Source organism: Hemicordylus capensis, chromosome 2 (assembly GCF_027244095.1).
Source record: "Hemicordylus capensis ecotype Gifberg chromosome 2, rHemCap1.1.pri, whole genome shotgun sequence".
In the NCBI taxonomy this organism is placed as follows: Eukaryota; Metazoa; Chordata; class Lepidosauria; order Squamata; family Cordylidae; genus Hemicordylus; species Hemicordylus capensis.
In genome coordinates this window covers 239,760,575-239,780,256 of record NC_069658.1, presented here as the reverse complement: position 1 = coordinate 239,780,256, position 19,682 = coordinate 239,760,575, and the positions used below count along the sequence as shown (strand labels likewise).

At 45.6% G+C, this 19,682-nt stretch overlaps 2 protein-coding genes across 8 annotated transcripts in view; both read left to right on the top strand.

Annotated features, from left to right (window-relative positions):
• The window catches only part of LOC128347590 (zinc finger protein 420-like), a 32,871-nt gene extending 31,484 nt beyond the window's left edge, over nucleotides 1–1,387 (top strand). Inside the window, exon 8 of the mRNA XM_053302539.1 lies at nucleotides 20–1,387. Within this exon, the coding sequence (XP_053158514.1) occupies nucleotides 20–410 (391 nt within the window). The 3' untranslated portion in view covers nucleotides 411–1,387. The remainder of the gene's footprint in view (nucleotides 1–19) is intronic.
• A 3,600-nt stretch (nucleotides 1,388–4,987) lies between these two features.
• LOC128347462 (zinc finger protein 345-like) lies at nucleotides 4,988–18,269 on the top strand. 7 transcript variants are annotated; one of them, XM_053302186.1, is made up of 7 exons: nucleotides 4,988–5,005; nucleotides 7,473–7,938; nucleotides 8,795–8,921; nucleotides 10,700–10,785; nucleotides 11,022–11,148; nucleotides 13,187–13,270; nucleotides 13,726–18,269. In XM_053302186.1, exons 2-7 carry the CDS (start codon nucleotides 7,540–7,542, stop codon nucleotides 15,285–15,287), a joined length of 2,385 nt encoding a protein of 794 aa, XP_053158161.1. In that variant the 5' UTR covers nucleotides 4,988–5,005; nucleotides 7,473–7,539; the 3' UTR covers nucleotides 15,288–18,269. The 7 variants fall into 7 exon arrangements, with proteins under 7 accessions (XP_053158161.1, XP_053158162.1, XP_053158156.1 ...); XM_053302187.1 differs by lacking the exon at nucleotides 4,988–5,005 and adding an exon at nucleotides 6,089–6,214 and having other exon boundaries at nucleotides 13,190–13,270; XM_053302181.1 differs by lacking the exon at nucleotides 4,988–5,005 and adding an exon at nucleotides 6,089–6,214.
• Nucleotides 18,270–19,682: the final 1,413 nt, after the last annotated feature.

Sequence of the window (19,682 nt, the reverse complement as noted above, 5' to 3'; positions counted from 1 at the left end):
GCTTGCTGTGTGGAAAGAGCTTCAGACTGAGACAAACCCTTTCTAACCATCAAAGGATCCACACAGGGGAGAAACCACATCTCTGCTCAGTGTGTGGAAAGAGCTTCAGACTGAGAAAAACCCTTTCTAGCCATCAAAGAATCCACACAGGGAAGAAACCATATCAGTGCTTAGTGTGTGGAAAGAACTTTAGCCGGAGTTCAGCTTTTTCTAACCATCAAAGAATCCACATAGGGGAGAACCCATATCAATGCTTAGTGTGTGGAAAGAACTTCAGCCGGAGTCCAGCTCTTTCTAACCATCAAAGAATCCACATAGGGGAGAACCCATATCAATGCTCAGTGTGTGGAAAGAGGTTCAGGAGCACCTCTGACCTTAATTGCCACCAGAGAATTCACTCAAAGAAATAAGCATATAAATGCTTAGTGTGTGGAAAGAGCTTCAGCCGGAGTTCTGACCTTTCTTCTCATCAAAGGATTCACACAGGGGAGAACTCCTACAAATGCTTGATATGTGGAAAGGGGTTCAGACTAAGACAAACCCTTTCTAACCATCATAGGATCCACACAGCGTAGAAAGTATTTAACTGCTCAGGATGTGGAAAGAACTTGGTGCATGGCACAGAACTTGATATCCATGGATTCACACGCAGAAAACATCTCCTAAATAATTAGACTGGATCTCTGGATCTGACTGGGAACTCAGGTAGCTTGCAGGTGTGATCTCGGAAGCACTGTCTATAGTCCTTGAGAACTCTCAAACATGTGCGGTGAGGTGGATAGGTCCCCATCTTCAAAAAGAGGAAAAAGGACAAGCAGAGAAACTAGATCTGTTCGCTTGATATTGATATCTGGCAAGCTCCTAGCCTAGGACATTAAGCAGTCTTTCTCTGAGCACTTATTTATTATTTATTTTACTTCCACTTATTCAACTTAGAAAAGAATCTGGAGATTAGTAGGAGCCAGCACAGTTTTGACAAGAACAAGTCATGCCAGATTAACATCCTCTCCTTTATTAACAGATTGACAAGTTTAGTAGATCATGGCAGTGCTGTGGACATCATGGAGGACATCATGGCTGACATCTTGACTAACCAAGTGCTTATGGGGAGGCATCGCACTAGCGCAGAGCTGTTGCAGTAGCTACTTATGCTGGGTCTGGAGCTTGTATTCCAGCCTAGTGTTGTGCTATTATATGAACACTTGTGCTTGTGCAACTGCATCACGACTTGTTTTAAAGGGAACTTTTGCAACAATTGTGCAAAACAGTTTTGAACCCTCTAGAGCCACGGTTGCACAACTAGTGATTTGGAACTACCCCTAACTTGGTGTGTGAGGTTCAAGGTAAACATTCAGTGCATTAATCTACATTAAAATTATTAACGAAATCTTAAGGAAAGCAATGATTACTTACTTGGATTTGTTAGTGGATTTGCATCAATGCATACTGGTCAAGAAATACTCTGTCCCTGTCAGTCAGTGGAGCACCTGGGGTGCATGCCAGCCCTAGGTTGGAGTCGGGGAATAGGGAAAGGCCAAGAGGAAAGAGGACTGAGGGAGGGTGGGCTCTGGCCCAGAGGTAGGGGACATAAGGCCTTAAGTAGCCAACTGCACTGAGCCACAGCTGCATGTCAGCAGACAGATCAGAATCTCTTCATGGCTCCTGCTATTGCTGCTAGATATTAATACCTGAGGGCCAGCAAAAAAAAGTGCCTGTGGCCGGATCCAGCTCCTGGGCCTTATATTGTGCAGGCCTGCTGTAGAGGAGGAATGCGTGATGTAGTGGCTAGAGTGCTGGACTAGGACTGGGGAGACCCGAGTTCAAATCCCCATTCAGCCATGAAACTAGCTGGGTGACTTTGGGCCAGTCACTTCTCTCTCAGCCTAACCTACTTCACAGGGTTGTTGTGAGAAGAAACCTAAGTATGTAGTACACCGCTCTGGGTTCCTTGGAGGAAGAGTGGCATATAAAATGTAATAATAATAATAATAATGTGTGGCGCTTGGCTGTAACAATATCAAGGTTGCCACCATTATTTATTTATTTTATTAGATTTATATACCGCCCTTCCAAAAATGGCTCAGGGTGGTTTACATCAAAATAAAAACAACTGAAATCTATTAATTAAAATCAAAACTATAAAAATAGCATAAAACCAATTAGCAGTTAAAACATTTAAACAGTTAAAGCCCCTGGAGAACCAGGCTGAACATTCACAACAGTTTAAAAACACTGGAATGCCAGGCCAAACAGATAGGTTTTAAGGCCTCTCCTGAAGGACAATAATGAGCTCAGATTACGGATTTCTGCCGGGAGCGCATTCCACAGCCCAGGAGCAGCTACAGAGAAGGCCCGCCTCAGAGTTGCCACCAGACACACCAGTGGTAACTGGAGACAGACCTCTTCAGATGACCTTAACTTGCGGTGGGGATCATGCAGGAGAAGGCTCTCTCTAAGATAACTCGGACATAAGCCATATAGGGTTTTAAAGGTAATAACCAGCACTTAGTATTTTGCCTGGAAACATGTCGGCAGCCAGTGTTTCAAAATAGGCATAATATGGTCTCTCCTGGTTAGCCCAGAGTCCAATCTGGCTGCCACATTTTGAACTATCTGAAGTTTCTGAACTACGTACAACGGCAGCCCCATGTAGAGCGCATTGCAGTAGTCAAGCCTGGAGGTTACCAGCTGATGTACCATTGTTTTGAGGTTATCCTCTTCAAGGAATGGGGGCAACTGTTGAATCAGTTGAAGCTGATAGAAAGCACTCCTGGCCATAGCCTCTGCCTGAGATACCAGGGTGAGATCTGGGTCCAGGAGTACTCCCAAGCTCCATACCTGCTCCTTCTGGGGGAGTATAACCCCATCCAGCACAGAGAGATCTAACTCACCCCTCAGATTCTGAACCCCTACAACGAGCACCTCTGTCTTGCTTGGATTCAGCTTCAAGGTGCCATTGGAAAAATATTTTCACAAACTATTAGATGTGACCGTATGATTCCTGGAGAATTTTTCTACTTTTTTACATTCCAAAAAGAAGTGGGGAGAAGTGATGTCTAACAATAATTTCGGTCATGGAAGTTCTTACAATACACGTTTTGAATATATCCTCTTGGGATTGGCTGGTCTTCCGAAAGGTCTGCCTTACTTGGCAGTGGAATTCTTAGCCATTTGAAGCTGACAGTTGAGGAAAGGCTGTTAATAAGAGGCAGATAGTTGGGGCAGTAAAGGTGGTGTTAGACCCAGTATTGGCTACCTCTCCAGTGAATTTTGAGTCTTGTGCTTTATGTCTCTGTTGAAGGTCTGCTCAGATGTAACTTAGTTACTTTCCCCTCAGAAATAGTTTAGCCCCATGAGTATCTCAGGCCTTCAGTCAAGGCTTCTTCTGAGAGTCACTGGAGACATGGCTAATAAGTAGCAGGTGGTGCTGTCCACCCTGGGCTGAACCATCTCAGAATGCAGGGGACATGAAATGCTCCCCTCTGTAAATATTTGCCAAGCCGTCCCTGCACAAGGAAAGCTAGCTCTTCAGGGAGGCTGTCCTTGCTAGGCTGATGCTGAAGCACTTCTATCTCCAGACATCATTTTAAATGAGGTACCTTCAGGGCAGCTTGCTAATGAGGCAAGGAGAGGCCACTGCCTAAGACCGTGCTTGTGCCTTAGGGCTGAGAGTCGGGCATCCCACCCCACCCCGCAGGTGTCACCTCACCTGCCTGATACTCCCTTCATTCAAAAGCCAGGGGAGAGCATAACATCGGCCCCCATAGAGACCAGCTCTGGCCTGTTGAGGACTGTTGGGGCAGCCCCTCCCTCTCCTTCCCAAGAGTACGGAAAAACCTGTGTGCCCTGAGAGGAAGGCAATAAAGGGGGCCAGGGAGCGCTTGTCCTCGGCTTCTGAAACATAGGAAGCTGCCGTATACTGAGTCAGACCATTGGTCTAAAAGACCAACAGCCTGAGATGTTTTATTAATCTTCTGTAATCTGTTTCTTTTAATATGGTTAACCACTTTGGGTGGCTTTGTCAAGGCAGAAAGGCGGTATAAAAATGTCGCAAATAATAAGCCAGCGAGCATCTGGAGAAGGGAATTATGGGAGCCGGTGCCTCGTGTGCCATCTCCCGCTGCTCCTGCCACTCACTGACTTCTGGGGGTGCAGGGATGGGGTCTTAACATTCTACCTGTGCCGGTTCAGAGGCCAGACAGCAGCAGGAGAAAGGGGTGGGGTGGGCCCAGTCACTTGGCGCTGGTGTCTGGGTCAGGGGCATAGCTGGCGGTGGTGTGGCATTGCCTCAGATGGTGCAGCTTTTAAGCCATCACCCAACTGCATCCTAGTATGTTGTGTAGTGGTTAGACCTAGCTTCAAATCTATGAAGCTCACTGGGTGGATTTGGCCCAGTTGCTTACCTTTCCGCTTAGCCTTCTTCACAGGGTTGTTCTGAGGATGAAAACAGCCATGGAGGACCCCATTGCTCCTTGGAGGAAAAGCAGGATATCCATGTATAAATAAATCATACACCTGATATGAAGTGGCAGAGCCCTGAAACCTCTCCTACCTGTTACTTCTGATTCAGTCCCCAGAGCCCCCGCAAGATATAACCAGACCACACCACTGCTGGCGCCACGTTAGGGCTGTGCGACTTCGGGGAGCAGCTTTCAGGGGTGCTGTTTAGTGGGGGTAACAAACAATATTTGTATTATGTGAGGGGAGGCATGTTCAATTTTTGGCACAGGATCTCTCTGATCTTGGATCTTTTCAAAGGGGAGTCTCAGTTCCGTACTTCTGTTTTCTGTGCCTGTGCTGTGAATACAAAATCCTTCACCCCAAATCAAATTTCATTCAACTAACCTAGCTGTTCCCTTTCCCCAGAATTGTCACTTGAGGCACAAATGATCAGGCTCAAACTATCATACTTTGGACACATTATGCGAAGACCCAGCTCACTTGAGAAGTCTATAATGCTGGGAAAAGTGGACTTAAAGAGAAGAAGAGGACAACCAGCAGCAAGGTGGATGGACTCAATTATGACAGCAATGAATGCACCACTGAGAGACCTTAAAGGCCAAGTTGAGGACAGATCATCCTGGAGAGAATCTAAATCAGGCCTGCTCAACTTCAGCCCTCCTGCAGATGTTGGCCTACAACTCCCATAATCCCTGGCTATTGGCCACTGTGGATGGGGATCATGGGAGTTGTAGTCCAAAACAGCTGGGGGGCCAAATTTGAGCAGGCTATGTGGTTGCTAAGAGTCGACACCGACTTGATGGCACTTAATCAATCAATCAATCAATCCTTTCCCCCCAAATACCCCTCCTTCCACCCTCAGCACACACGTGTCAAAATCTGGCAAACTCTCCCCACCTCCAGCTGAGTTTATGAAAATCAAGCAAAGGGCTAGAAAGGCAGGGAAGCAGCCACTGGTATCTCATCTGAAGCAGGCCAGCAAATGGCTCCCACCAAAAGTATATGCAGGGCAGTTCTGGCTTTAGGAGGGAAGCAGCATAGAGGGGTGGCGTTCAGGTGGAAACAGCTAATGTTTGTCTTATGTGGGGGACATTTTCAGTCTTTGCATAGGATCACTCTTTTCCTGGATCTTTTCAAAGGGAAGGTTATTAACCCAGCTGGAGGATAGGGGGAAAGAAAGTGGAAGGAGAAGAGCCCTGGGTGATCTGGACAAACTAGGAACAGAACTGAGAAGTCAGGGATCCGGGGGTGTCCCATCTGAGGCCGGCCAGCTGTTCTTGGGCTGCGATTCCCATCATCCCTTTTTGCTGAGACTTCTTGTTGCTTGGGAATGATGAGAGTTGCTGCCGGTCAGCAACAGCTGAAGAGTCTCACATGGGTCAGCCCTGGACCAGGGACTCTTCTTTTTCAAAGCACAAGGGAGGGACACAGCTCGAGAAGTCCCGATCAAGGAATCCAAACCGTGCAGATCCCCTCGCCCCCTTGCATGCGGCCTCCTCTCCTGGCCATGCACTCTGCTCTCTCAAGGCAGGGATGGAGGAGCCGCCTTTGCTGCCTCCTGCCAGAGGAAGCCCAGTTTAAGGGTTAACCTGAGGGAGTCCGGGTTCCTAGAAAGGCCACTGGGAAGAAACATTCGGCAGGGGCGCCTTCCCTTCCGGCCCCTCCCCTGAGGAAGGAGCATTTGCGCCTTCCTGCCTGCGGGATCTGCAGCCCCCCCGCCTTTGGAGAGGGGAACTCGGTGGTTGCCATCAATGTAGGTGAGGTGCGTGGGGACCCCAGAGCCGCGGGAGGCGGCGATGCAAGGGAGGAAAGCAGGGAGTGGGCTTGGGAGGACGGAACCAGGCGAGAAATGCCCCAGGTGGGCAATGAGGGGGAGCAGGTGTGTGCTGCTCCCCCAATTTCACCCCTCTGGGAAGGCAGCAAGAAAAGCAAATAGGACGTGGAGCCCTGTTGGATCTGGCCAAAGGCGGCCTATTAATCGGCCCAGCTGGGAAGGAAGGAAGCCCCCCAAGTGGGGAAACGAGGAGCCGCCCCCTACGCTGGCGGTTCCCGAGCGGCTGGTGACGTTCAGGGTCATCGTGCCGGCTCTGATCCTGGTGGAAGCATACAGCTGTCCAGGCTAATAGGCATCGCTCACCCTGTTCTTCGTGGATTGGTCTCTAATCTTTCTTTAAAACTGTCTAGATCGGTGGCCATCACCACATCCTGTGGCAGCGAATTTCTAGTTTAACCACACGCTGTGTATAGAAGTACTTTTTTTTTTTGTCTTGTCTGTCCAATGCTAATAGGGAAGGAGTGACTCAGTTGCCCCCAAGTGAAATGTCAAGAAGCAGCCACTAATGGTAGGAGTAGGGAACTTGGAGTTGAAGCCTAGGGGTCCCCCTGGATTCACTTCACAGGAGATGCCCAAGGCTGCTGCCCACCCACGTGTCCCTCCCTGACCCTCACATTGGGGAGCCTCCTGATTCTCCTTCTTTGCTAATCCTGAAGGCCATGTGATCAGTACATTTACCTACCCGCTTGAATTTGGGTGGTCTTTGTGGTTTCAGAACCCCTATTCAGAGTTGTGCTCAATGCACAGTAGTACACTTCCAGTTTCCAGGTGTACTTTTAAAAGAAATGCACTTACAGTCTTTGGCCAAAAACATGTACATGTGTACAGACACCTGTTCCCATGTACAATGCAATGTCTGAATGGGCTAAAGTGGTTTCCATATAGAATAGGAGGCAGGCAACGAAAGGAAGAGAGAAGACAGTGAGAGAGGGAAGGGGTAATTGTTGGGGTCTGGGTAGTATAGTGGGACCCTCAACCTGATACAGACTTAGTCTGTGCTTCGCAAGAGAAAGAACCTGTTCCCACTCCCAGGCTCTGGATTTCTTCAAATCTTTGTCATTTGTTTTTTCAACAGAGAGGAGTCCAGGCACTAGAAAGAATAACACCTTTTTACCTCTAAAATACCTTCCATGAAAGTGTCATTGTTTGCACTCAGAGTAATGTCTTGGCTTTGCAGGACTTGGCTTCAGCTGTTTGGTGAGCCCCTGCCTTAAGAAAGAGGCTCCTTGGATTACGGGCCAAAAATGGAAGAGCAAGACTCAAGTGGTCCTGAAGCAGCAAGAGTCCCAGAGGCAGTTGGGGTTTGGCACACTGGAGAAAGATTTGTGCAGAAGGTTCTGGGTGGAGACACCATCAGGTCAGATGTCCCATGCTGGAAATTCAAGCAGTTCTGCTACCAGGAGGCTGCAGGGCCCCGAGAATTTTGCAGCCAGCTCCATGATCTTTACCATCAGTGGCTGAAGCCAGAAAGTCACATGAAAGCTCAGATGCTAGACCAAATGGTCCTAGAGCAGTTCCTGACTATCCTGCCCCCAGAGATGGAGAGCTGGGTCAGAGAATGTAGAAAGCAAACCACTTCCCAAGCAGTGGCAGAAGGTTTCCTCCTGAGCCAGGCAGAGGACAAGAAGCAGGAAGAGCAGCAGGTGAGTGTATCTCTCCTATCTTGGTAACCTCCAGGGACTGAAAACGTGAGTGAACATGTCCTGGAAATCCTAACAGATATCATAGTGCAGTTTTGGGGTGGAAACATCCCAGGAAGGGTTATCTTAAGGTTTTGTTTGTTTTGAACAGCACCATTTTTTGTTGATGATGGTTTGAAATACTATTATCACATCTTCTGATTAAAAATCCAGAGAGAAGTGAATACCATTAGAAGCAGCAGCAGCAGTTGAGAGAGTGTTTCATCCTGGGAACTCCAAGTGGCAGAACATGAATATGAGGATGCCCAGATATTCCCCCTGTGACCAATAATTTTTATTTCAGGAAATGTCACAAGATGGGGTGTCTCAACCCCCTTCCCCCACACCAGCTCATTCACTGATTTGTGTTTGCTATTGTTTATCTCTCACCTTTTGATGAAGAATCCACAAGACATGTTAAAACATGTATAAAATATGCAATACAACAGAAGATTAGCAAGAAACAATGAAGATGAAAACCCATTAATGAAAACTGCTAACTAAGCAGGAAAGCCTAATCCCACATTTAGCCAATTTCATTTTTAATTTGGAGCTCTCCTGGAGCTCTCCACAATAAACTTGCTTTTGGATTGTGCCTCAGATCTAAAGAATACAGAACAGACAAGATCTCCTGAGGACAAAAACACTATGATCTCTGTTCGTCTCCTGAGAATGTCCTGTCCCAGGTTCCTCTGGCTGTACAGCAACATCAGGAAGTGTGTCCCCAGAGCAGTTTGTAGTGTAGGGTCGATATTGTGTCCCTCAATATGAGCTGTTTCCTAACTCGCCTCCCCCTCTCTGGGGTTTTCTGTGCTTTCAGGGGCAGCGACTGGCAGCAGAAATGGTGGGTGATTTCTCTGAGGCAGAGAAGTCTCCGTTGGACTCCAGAGAGAGATTGCTCTTCAGGGGGAAGGGCCAGGATTGTGACCGAGGTGCCCCCTCTCTGGGTATGGACTAATGGGGCCTGTTTCAACTTGGCCTCTCTCTTTCTCTCTGCTGTATCTGAAATGCTTGGGCTGATCTCATGGGAGCTTTTGAGCCTGTGTGGAGTCAAGCATTGGTCTCTGCAGCCTCTACTCTGTGTTTGAAAATGAACTTATTTTCTGTGCTTGAAGATTATAGTGGCTAAACCAGCACTTTGAATGATGCCCCAGAGCTTAGGAGGGAAGAGATTTTCACAGAAGCAAGAGATTGAGAATATGTGAAGAAGTATTACTTAATCTTTCAGAAGCATTAAGTGCTTGAAGCAACATGTAGTAATAGAAATCTAAAGACTTTTCAAAATCCTATTGGAAAAAGGATTTAAGGACCCTCCTCTTTGAAGAGTCTCATTAGTATTTTAACTGGCTGCTTGTTTTCCTTGGGTTTTATGCTTGGTTTTAATTGGGGTTCCAGTTCACATGTAGTCAGTTTTTAGCCCTATTTTTGTGGTGCTTTCCTGTCTTACAATTTATGTTGATTTGTTGTGATTTATTATTGTTGTGAACTGTCCAAGCAGCATTCTTCTGACAGAGCGGGAATTAATCATGCCTTCTCAGGTGTTCTCAGTTATGATCGGGCCTTCTCTCTAGGTTGAGGAATGTACTCTCCATTGGTACAAGAGTTTTATCATCTTTGTAGTCCTTTTAATAGAGCCATGAAGACCCATCTTTTCAGCCTGGCTTTTAATAATATTGAACTGGTTTTAAAATTATTTTTGTGTTAATATTTTCACTGCTCTTATTTTTTTAATGTTAATATTTCAAGTAGTTTGAATTTATAATATAAGCCACCCAGTTGCTTTAGGATGGCCAATATTAAAAATGAAATTAATTAATTAAAATCAGACTGAAATCAGATACAGAATTGGGAGTATAAACAGGGAATATTTCCCTTTAGGAAATGGGTTTTCACCTGACAGGAGACCTTAATGACTGAGGGTGTCTACCAGGGGTTTCCTCTAAGGCAGGCCTGCACAACATAAGGCCCGGGGGCCGGATTTGGCCCGCAGGGACAATTTTACTGTCCCCCAGGTATCCTGCAGCAACACAGGAGCTGGAAACTGCCTTATAGCACCATCCTGTGCATGTTTTCTCAGAAATATGTTCCTGGTGTACCCAGTGAGGTTTACTCACATGTAAGCATGCCTAGGATTGCAGCCTGAAAGCAACGACAATTTAGGGAGAGGAGAGGAGTTGGCATTTATTTTGGGCTGGCGTACACTCCACGGGCCCCACTGATTGAGCAGATACAGGGCCTATTTTCTGGTCACTATTCTTGGATCCATTGACAGGGGGAATAGATCCACAAGTAACTAATAATAATTTTAATGTAATAATGTGCTAAAAATTGACCTTGGCCCCTGCATGACAAGTTGTGGATGGTTCTGGCCCACTAGGGCATTTGAGTTGTGCAGCCCAGCTCTAAGGCATGCACATGAGTGCATGCTCAAAAGGGTTTTTTTAATATCCTCTCAGTTAATTTTAGATCTCCCACAGATTGAATCAGAAAGGTCCCACTCTGAATGTACTTATGCACTGCCTTGATACTTCCACCCAGAACAGAACTCATTCCTCAAAGAGATGAAAAAGATTAGATAGAACACTAATGTCCATGTGGGAGAAAGTGATTCCTAAGCTGTGCAGGTCCTGGGTCATGTAGTGGTTTAATGGCAAGAAGCAACTTGAACTGGACCAGGTGGCTAACAGGATCCAACATCTTCCCACCCTGCTTGTCTCCCTCCTAGGCAGCAAAAAGATGCCGGTCCCTCATTCCAGGCCTTCTCCTCTCTTTGATGGAGGGGATGCGGTTGCTGTGCCATCACCAGATCAGGTAGGAGAGAAATGGCTGGAGGAGATGAGCAGAGGATAGCCCTGGGTGTTTCTCCATGTCTCCCATGGCTTGAAAGAATCTTCCTCTTTCTCTTCACTTCTACCAAAGCTGTCCACTAGGGAGGCTTTGGATGATACTGAGGAATCTCTGGGTCCAGCAAGGGAAACACTAGTTTTCTCAGATTTAGTATATTTCTAGATTCTTGCGTATTAAGAAAAATGGTCCTCTTCTTTCAGTGTCTAGTGACCTTTGAGGAGGTGGCTGTGCATTTCACGGAGGAGGAGTGGGCACTGCTGGATCCAGAGCAAAGGGCTCTGCACAGGGAAGTCATGGAGGAGACTGCAGTGCATCTGGCTTCACTGGGTAAGGCTCTCGCTTCTCAATGGATACAGAACGTCTCAATGCGCTGTCAGGACCTCACTGAGAGCGATACTGGCTGACCCATTTATTTGAGTTTATTCTTTTAAAAATCACCTTGGTATTCCAATACGAGCCCACAAAGTGTGGCTATAAAAATCTGACAGTAACAGGCAAAATGCATCCTCCTCTCCTGAGCTGGTTGGGCTGCAGGCATGCTGCAGTCCTCATCTAAGGTCCCTGTTAATGCTGCTGCTATACAGCAGAACTCCAGGAGTTGGTAGTTGCCTCCTTTGCTCTTCTTTGGGGGCAACTGGATGGTCCAAGAGAGATTCTCCTGCTGGGTTGAAACCTTATTATTTAAAATGTATACTGCAGTTTATATCCTGAAGAAATTAAATATATAATATTCATCCACAAAAGGCTCATAATGTAAAGAAACATACACTCTAGTAGCCCTTGTGGCACAGGTGCCATAGAAACAACTGCACATGTTTTGCTTTATTGCTCATTTTATAAGGACATTCAGAATAGTTTTATCTTGCCCTTTTTAGCAAATTTTCCTGGCCGTACTGATATGTTTTATCTGCAACACCTTCTGTCTGACCATTTCTTTAAATGTGTTTAAATTTTGCTATATAGCTTGCAATATACGCAAAGAGATCCTTACTTCAATATAGCTTTTTACTGTCTGCCACAAACTGTATTTTGATTGTCTGTCTGGTTGATGACCGTAATAAAGGAATCTAATCTAATCTACATTCCAGTACACATTAAGAATGGATTCATCCTTTCTTCCCTTTAGTCATTTTATTCAGCTCAAGCCTAGAAAAAGATGGCTTTATTTACCTATAAACTTTGCACCTGAAACCTAATGTTTTCAATGGCTTGGTTCTCACAGTCAGTGTGGTGTTAGTTTTTCGGGAGTCTGGGATTCAGCTAGGCTCAGACAAACCAGGTCCAGCTCTGTTCATGGTGTTTGTTTTTCGGGAGTCTGGGATTCAACAAGGCTCAGACAAAACGGGTCCGGCTCTGTTTGGCCTTGGAACTGGTTCGCAGGAGGCCAGCTCGAATATACTTGTAAAGGGAGATCGGGTGAGGATTCTCCTTTACAAGTAAAGAGGAATCCCCTACAGAATGTGTGTGTGTGTGCGCATGTGTGCAGGCGGGGGATACTTTTAATTTTAATAGATTGGAATGCTGGCATGTTTCTCTAAGCTCATGTTACTGAAATTGTAAGATCCAAAAGCCTAGACTCTCACATGCAGAGCTGGGTTGCTCTTAGTACCTCACCTGGCTCTTTTGTGAGGATGGTTGTACTCCTTGAAATCACTTTTCATTCCATAATCCTTTGTCATCAATTCTGTGTGGGTGTCTTGTGCTTTGTTTGTGTTTGTGTTCTATAAATGCTTTCCTAGGAATTGTATAAGCAAACCAAGATCTTAACAGAAGCTTTTTTTCTCCCAGGTTCGTATTTTTAATTAATACTATAACCTCATCCTAAAAACGAACTCAGGAAGTATGTGTTCACAACCTACAGTTTCCTGATAGTGTATTTATTTCAGCTGATCTAAATACTGAAGTGCGTAATGCCATCTCACTAGAGGCAGTTGGCAAGAAGACAGACACCTGCTACAGCTGCTGGCGGGGAGGCAGACCTGGGGCTGAATAGGGACAGTTGCTTAAGTCCCCCTGTTCAATACAAGAGCTGTCATATGACAAGGTGCCTCTATGCTCAGTTAGCTTTTCTCTGTGCTGTGGCCAAGAACTGAGCCCCTGACTCCTTCTCCCACCTTGCCTCCCTTGTAGCTTTCTCAGAGAGTAGCATTTGCATCTTGATAACAGACGGAGGCTTCTGGTCCTGAGCAATAGCCCCTCCCCTGATGTCCCTTCCCTGGGCAGGAGTTACCAGATCTTTCCATGTTGTCCTTTCAGTCCATGGGCTGAAGGGAGGGGAGAATTCAGACAGGCTTGAGTGGATTCCCAGAATATTAGTTGTTGCCAAAGGTGCCTGAAGTCTCTCGTCTCTTTGTTCCCTTCCAAGAAGCACTTTTAGGTGCCACCTTCTGGCTGGAAGAAGAGGAAGGACCGCTTGCCAAGGGCTCTGAGGAAGGGGAGAGATCAGCAGGTAACTCAAGTTGTGGGACAGGAACTTCTGTCGGACATTTCAGACAGGTAATATCTGGGGGCAAATATGAACTGCACCAAACGAGAAAAGGGGATGCTATGTGGATGGACCTTTTGTGTCCAGGCTGTCAGAGCAATGCCAGGCCTTATTGAACATTCTATTCTGGGAATGTGTCATTGATCCAACTTCCCCTATAGTGTCTCCTTTGACTGGTAGGAGCCTTCCAAGCTCCTCCAATGGGAGATGCTGAGGACTGAGCCTGGGATCTGATGCCTCCAAACTTTGCTACCCTCCAGGATTTCTGCTGTCAATTCATCATAGCTATAATTTGTGGCAGGGTCTGCCTCTGCCCAAGGTCTCCTATATCCTGTTATTCATCAGCGAGTTAATTGGGTTTGCTCCCTGATACTAGACTGTCTTTATCTCTCACAAGATTTCTCTCCATATTGTTGCAGGTGATGAGAGGGGGCATGAGAGAAAGGGTGAAAGGGACAGGAGAAAAGTTGGAGGAAACCAGGAGTGGAGAAAGAGACCCATTCCTTCCAAAAGGAGTGACTTGCATGAAATTCCAATCCAAAAAGAACTTCACAAAAGGAATACAATCAGTCTACATTCAGAAATCTCAGCTGGTGAGCCAGGCCTTGGCACTTATCAAATCAACCACGTGGAAAAGACCCAGTATAAATGCTCAGATTCTGAAAAGAGCTTCCGTCACAGTGGAAGCCTAATTTCCCATAAGATAATTCACAGAGGGAATAAACCGTTTCAGTGCCCAGTGTGCGGAAAGAGTTTCAAAAGCACCACACACCTTTCTTCCCATCATAGAAGCCACACTGGAGAAAAACCATATCAATGTTCCGAGTGTGGAAAGAGCTTCAGCAGCAACACAACCCTCATTTGCCATCATAGAATCCACACTGGTGAAAAACCATATCAGTGCTCAGAGTGTGGAAAAAGCTTCAGCCAGAGCTCACACCTTTCTTCTCATAAAAGAATGCACACAGGGGAGAAACCATATCAATGTTCAATATGTGGAAAGAGCTTCAGCAACAACACAAGCCTTATTTACCATCATAGAAGCCACACGGGTGAAAAACCATATCAGTGCTCAGTGTGTGGAAAGGGGTTCAGCAACAGCACACACCTTTCTTCCCATCAAAGAATCCACACAGGGGAGAAACCTTATCAATGTTCAACATGTGGAAAGAGCTTCAGCAACAACACAAGCCTTATTTACCATCATAGAAGCCACACAGGTGAAAAACCATATCAGTGCTCTACGTGTGGAAAGAGCTTCAGCCATAGCTCACATCTTACTGAACATCAAAGAATCCACACAGGGGAGAAACCATATAACTGCTCAGTGTGTGGAAAGGGTTTCAGCAGTAGCACAAACCTTACTTACCATCAAAGAATTCACACAGGGGAGAAACCATATCAGTGCTCTATGTGTGGAAAGAGCTTCAGCCAGAGAGCACACCTTTCTTCCCATCAAAAAATCCACACAAGGGGGACACCATATCAATGTTCAGTGGGTGTAAAGAACTTGAGCCAGAGCTCAAGCCCTACTTCACATCAAAGAACCCACAAAGGGGAGACACCATATCAATGCTCATTATGTGGGAAAAGCTTCAGCCAGAGCTCACACCTTTCTTCTCATCTAAGAATCCACACAGGGGAGAAACCATATCAGTGTTCAACATGTGGAAAGAGCTTCAGCAACAACACAAGCCTTATTTACCATCATAGAAGCCATACTGGAGAAAAACCATATCAGTGCTCTGTGTGTGAAAAGAGCTTCAGCCAGAGCGCACACCTTTCTACTCATCAAAGAATTCACACAGGGGAGAAACCGTATAAATGTTCAGTGTGTGGAAAGAACTTCAGCCAGAGTGCACACCTTTCTTCCCATCAAAGAACCCACACAGGGGAGAAACCACATCAATGCTCAGTGTGCGGAAAGACCTTCAGCTCTAACCGAAATCTTATTAAGCATCAAAGCATTCACACAAGGTAAAACGTATTTAACTGCTCATGATGTGGAAAGACCTTTGTGAAGAACTTCATATCCAATTACTCACATACAGAGAATATCACCTAAATCCCAAGGTGCTGAGACAACTTCAAGATGTGATCTCGGAACCACTGTCTACAGTTCTTTAGAACTCCCAGAGAACAGGTGGAATGAGGTCGAAAGCTCCCAATCTTGATCTTTGAAAAAGGGGAGTAGGGAAACTTCAGGTTTATCCGTTTGACATTGCTACCTGGCAGGATCCTGACTCTGCTTCTTCTAGCTAACCTCAACCTGTGCCTTAGCTAACTAGAGTCAGTGTCTCTCTGTCTCTTGTCTGTCTCTTGCTCTCAAAACCTACTTTTCTCACTCCTTGTCCCTTTTCTTTGCCTCACTCTGTTTTTCACTTAATCCTTGTCACTGTTTCTTTGTTTCAATTATTACTCATTATTTAAAGGTTTCATTAAATTCATTTACAGTTATAATGTCTCCTTGCTTTCTCTTTTGGGATGTTGGTTCACCTCACACTACTTTTCCCCGATCTCTTCTCTCACACTAATTATTCTTGGGCCCTGGTTACTCCTTAGTAATTAAGATGCATTTAACTAGTGTGTTAGCTGATTGCTTAGTTAACTGCTTAGTTATTTAGTTAACTGCTTAGTTATTGAATACCTAGCCAATTTTTAATTTATATCTAAATAAATTTTATGTATTTGTTTATATCTTTGTAAACTGCTTTGGGAACGTTTGTCAAAGAGTGGTATATAAATATATCATATTTGTATATTAGATAATCAATTTTATATAAAGACTAGTAATTTTTAGCCCGTTATAATAACGGGCGCTAGCCTTAAGGTGAAAAGAGATTTATTTATGGCCCCGCCCCCTGAGTGCGGCCGCAAGCGGGCCCAGTCCTTTCCTGTTCGGCCGCCGCAGCTACCGCCACCTCTTGCTGAGGCCGCAGCCGCCATCGGGGCTAGTCGCCCCGCCACCGCCTCACCCGGACTCTCGCCGGTGTCGCGGCCGCCGCCATCGGGGCCAGTCGCCCCGCTGCGGCCACCGCTACCTTTGGCCAAGGCCGCGGCTCCGCCGCCGCCTCGGCCGCACTCTCCTCCTGCCATTGGCGGCGGCCGCTTTTCCTCGGCCCGCCGCTTCTGCTCCTCCCGGCCCTCTCGCCGTAACGCCGGCGGCCGCCATCGGAGCCAGTTGCTCCACCGTGGCTACCGCCTGGTCCAACATGGCCGCCCGTCTCTGGGCGGCCGTATCTTTTTCGCCCGATCTGGGCATGCGCTCTGCGCATGCCCAGAACGGGCGAAAAAGACACGGGCGGCACGGCCGCACGCCCAAGGCTTTTATGGTAGAGGATAATCCATTATGAGAGGAGACCTGGTCTTGTGGTAGCAAGCATGACTTGTCCCCCTAGCTAAGCAGGGTCTGCCCTGGTTGCATTTGAATGGGAAACCACATGTGAGCACTGTAAGATATCCCCCTCAGGGGATGGAGCCGCTCTGGGAAGAGCAGAAGGTTCCAAGTTCCCTCTCTGGCATCTCCAAGATAGGGCTGAGAGAGATTCCTGCCTGCAACCTTGGAGAAGCTGCTGCCAGTCTGTGTAGATAATACTGAGCTAGATAGACCAATGGTCTTGCTTGGTATACAGCAGCTTCCTATGTTCTATGTTCCACACTGTTACAACATATTCAAGAACCTACTTTAGTTATGATAGCTTACAATAAAGGCTAAGTTATTTGTGCATAGCCACTATTAACTTCTAGAGTGTTTTATGTAATGTGAGAATACTCACATGAATTCTTAAATGCCATGCCTCTTCATTGTAATCAATAGAATATATTTTTATTTGGATCCTTAAATCTGTAGCTGTCTTTTCTCCTCGGGTCTGCTTGACCAAGCCTTGTGATCCAAATTTAGGGGTGCCAGAGTACTATGCATTTCAGGGGTAGGGAAGTCAACTGAAGAGTGGTTGAAGGAGCTGCATTTAGCCTAAAGAACAGCAAGCTAAGAGGGAGATATGGGGAGTCTTCAAATAATTGAAAGACAATCACAGAGGAGTAGCAGACCTCTTCTATCTTGCTCCAGAGGGCAGAATGGGAACCAGTGGGTTGAAATAAAGAAGCAGATTCAGGCTAGGTCCAATTTCTAGACTCTGAGCTGTTCGACAGTGGGACAGTTGGCATTCTGCAGCCATGGCTTCATGTGGTCATGGTTTGTCCTTTTTTCCAAATAATTTCAAACAGAGGATGAGCAGGGAAGCTGTAAGTTTCCTGAATTGAGTGGCGTGCTGGAATAGAAAACCTCTAAGGTCCTTCCAGCAGTTAAAATTATATAATTCTGTATTATGCCTCTTTGTCCAATCAGACTTGAAAACAAAGAGAAAATCTACACAGCATAAAAGTCATATGCCTGTTCAAAATGGGACAGAAGGGAAGCTTTTTTGTACTATGGGCTACATTTTTCAGAGGTCTAAGGAAAAGTAATGGGGAGAATACATAGTGAAAAAAGAAAAGTTTGGTACTAAGAGTTCAGTAATAAATAAATAAGATGGTCAAAGAGTTGGCAGGGTTTGAAAAAGAAAACATGCTTTATTACAGAGGGGGTACATTGATGGAAATGGATAGACAGGATCCCCCCCACCCATCGCTTGAAAGAAAGTAGGTGTCTGGTGAGATGAATTAACCAAGTTAGTTTACATTCTTTCTGTTTCTTTGTTTTATAATGTGTAAACTAATATGTTATCTAGGAAAGAAAAGAGAAAAGTATATTAAGGATCCTTGAAGTCAAAATTGGAAATATGTTAGTGTCAATTACATGTCAAAATGGTTTTATTTATTTATTGTTAAATTTATATACCGCCTTTCATTAAAAACAATCCCAAGGTGATTATAATCCTTGTAACTCATTTGTAAACTCAGTGTTGTGTAAAACATTGTATTATATTGTTGATTGTTTGCCACAATAAAAGGTTAACCTTAACCATTTGGGGTGAGGGAGCCTTGGAGTCTTCCTGCCCCATCATCAGCCCCTGGGAGTGCCTGTGTGGGGGTAGGTGAAATGGGCTGCACAGCGCACGTGTGTGTGCGCGCGCGCACACACACACACACAAAACATGCTATCAGGGAGCTCCGTGCAGTGCCCTATAAGGACTTGTGGAAGGTTGAGGCAAAAGGGTGTTACGGAAGCAACATTTTCCCCCAATAATTTTTTTAAAATTGCAATTACCTTCCCACAAATAACAGTTTACAAATATATGAATAAAAAACAGGCGTCAAACCAAATACAGAAAGTACAACACATACCAAAGCAATGTGGGAGTCCAAGGCAGGGAATGGAGGAAAGGAGGGGGCTGTTTGAGCCTCAAATGGCTTTTAGTATGTTTGAGAAAAAGGAAATAGGGTTGACCAATGTGTGGTCTGAGGTTAAAAACCTTCGTTTACCACACTACAGGATGAGTTTTCAGGAAGGGAGGGCCTGTAGTCCTCATTCCCTGCTACAACTAAGTCAAAATATCTGTAACTGAAAGGCTTGCAGGTTCTCTCTCTGCTTATCCCTTCCTCCATCTTTTCCCCTTTTCTGTGACCTCCTCCTGTCAATATTTAAACTATAAGCCCCTTGGAGGCAGGGACATTTCCACGGACATAAATAAGTATTAATAATTAAGAGAGCTGACACTTTCTCTTCCATCTCTCACAAACCCCCTCTCCCATCAAAGAGGACAGTAATGAAATGCATTTTCATTTCTGGCTGCTAGCCCAGCATGTAGCCCGTTGCCTTATTTTATTTTATGTACTTATGTAACTGTATATCATATGCTATATGATATTGCACAGCAGGGGAAAGTTCTAGGAGGCTGGAGAAAATATATCTCTATTTTCTTTTTCATCCTTGCAAAATTCAGAATCTGCCCACCCCCCCTTTTAAATCAAAAGGACTTTAGCACAGAGTATCTCTGGGCCATTTCCCATGATCTAAACAGAAGAGGGGAGAAATCATGTATGCTATGGACAGATACCCAACCAAGATGATCAGGGGCCCAGAGCACCTTCCTTATGAGGCAAGACTACAACACCTGGAGCTTTTTAGTGTAGAAAAAATATGACTGCAGGGAGACATGATAGAGGTCTATAAAATGCATGGTGTGGATCAAATTGATAGAGAGAAATTTCTCTCTCACACACATAACACTAGAACCAGGGGTCATCCCATGAAACTGATTGCCAGGAAATTTAGGACCAACAAACGGAAGTACTTTTTCACACAACACATAATCAACTTGTGGAATTCTCTGCCACAAGATGTGACAGCCAACAACCTAGATGGCTTTTGGATAACTTCATGGAAGAGAGGTCTATCAACAGCTACTAGTCGGAGGGCTACACTGTTCTAAGG

Excerpts from the sequence above, each read along its gene's own strand:
- LOC128347462 (XM_053302186.1), top strand. The coding sequence starts at position 7,540 with ATGGAAGAGCAAGACTCAAGTGGTCCTGAAGCAGCAAGAGTCCCAGAG. Across the intron at positions 8,922-10,699 it reads CCGAGGTGCCCCCTCTCTGG|GCAGCAAAAAGATGCCGGTC; the intron begins GTATGGACTAAT and ends TCTCCCTCCTAG. Across the intron at positions 10,786-11,021 it reads CTGTGCCATCACCAGATCAG|TGTCTAGTGACCTTTGAGGA; the intron begins GTAGGAGAGAAA and ends CTCTTCTTTCAG.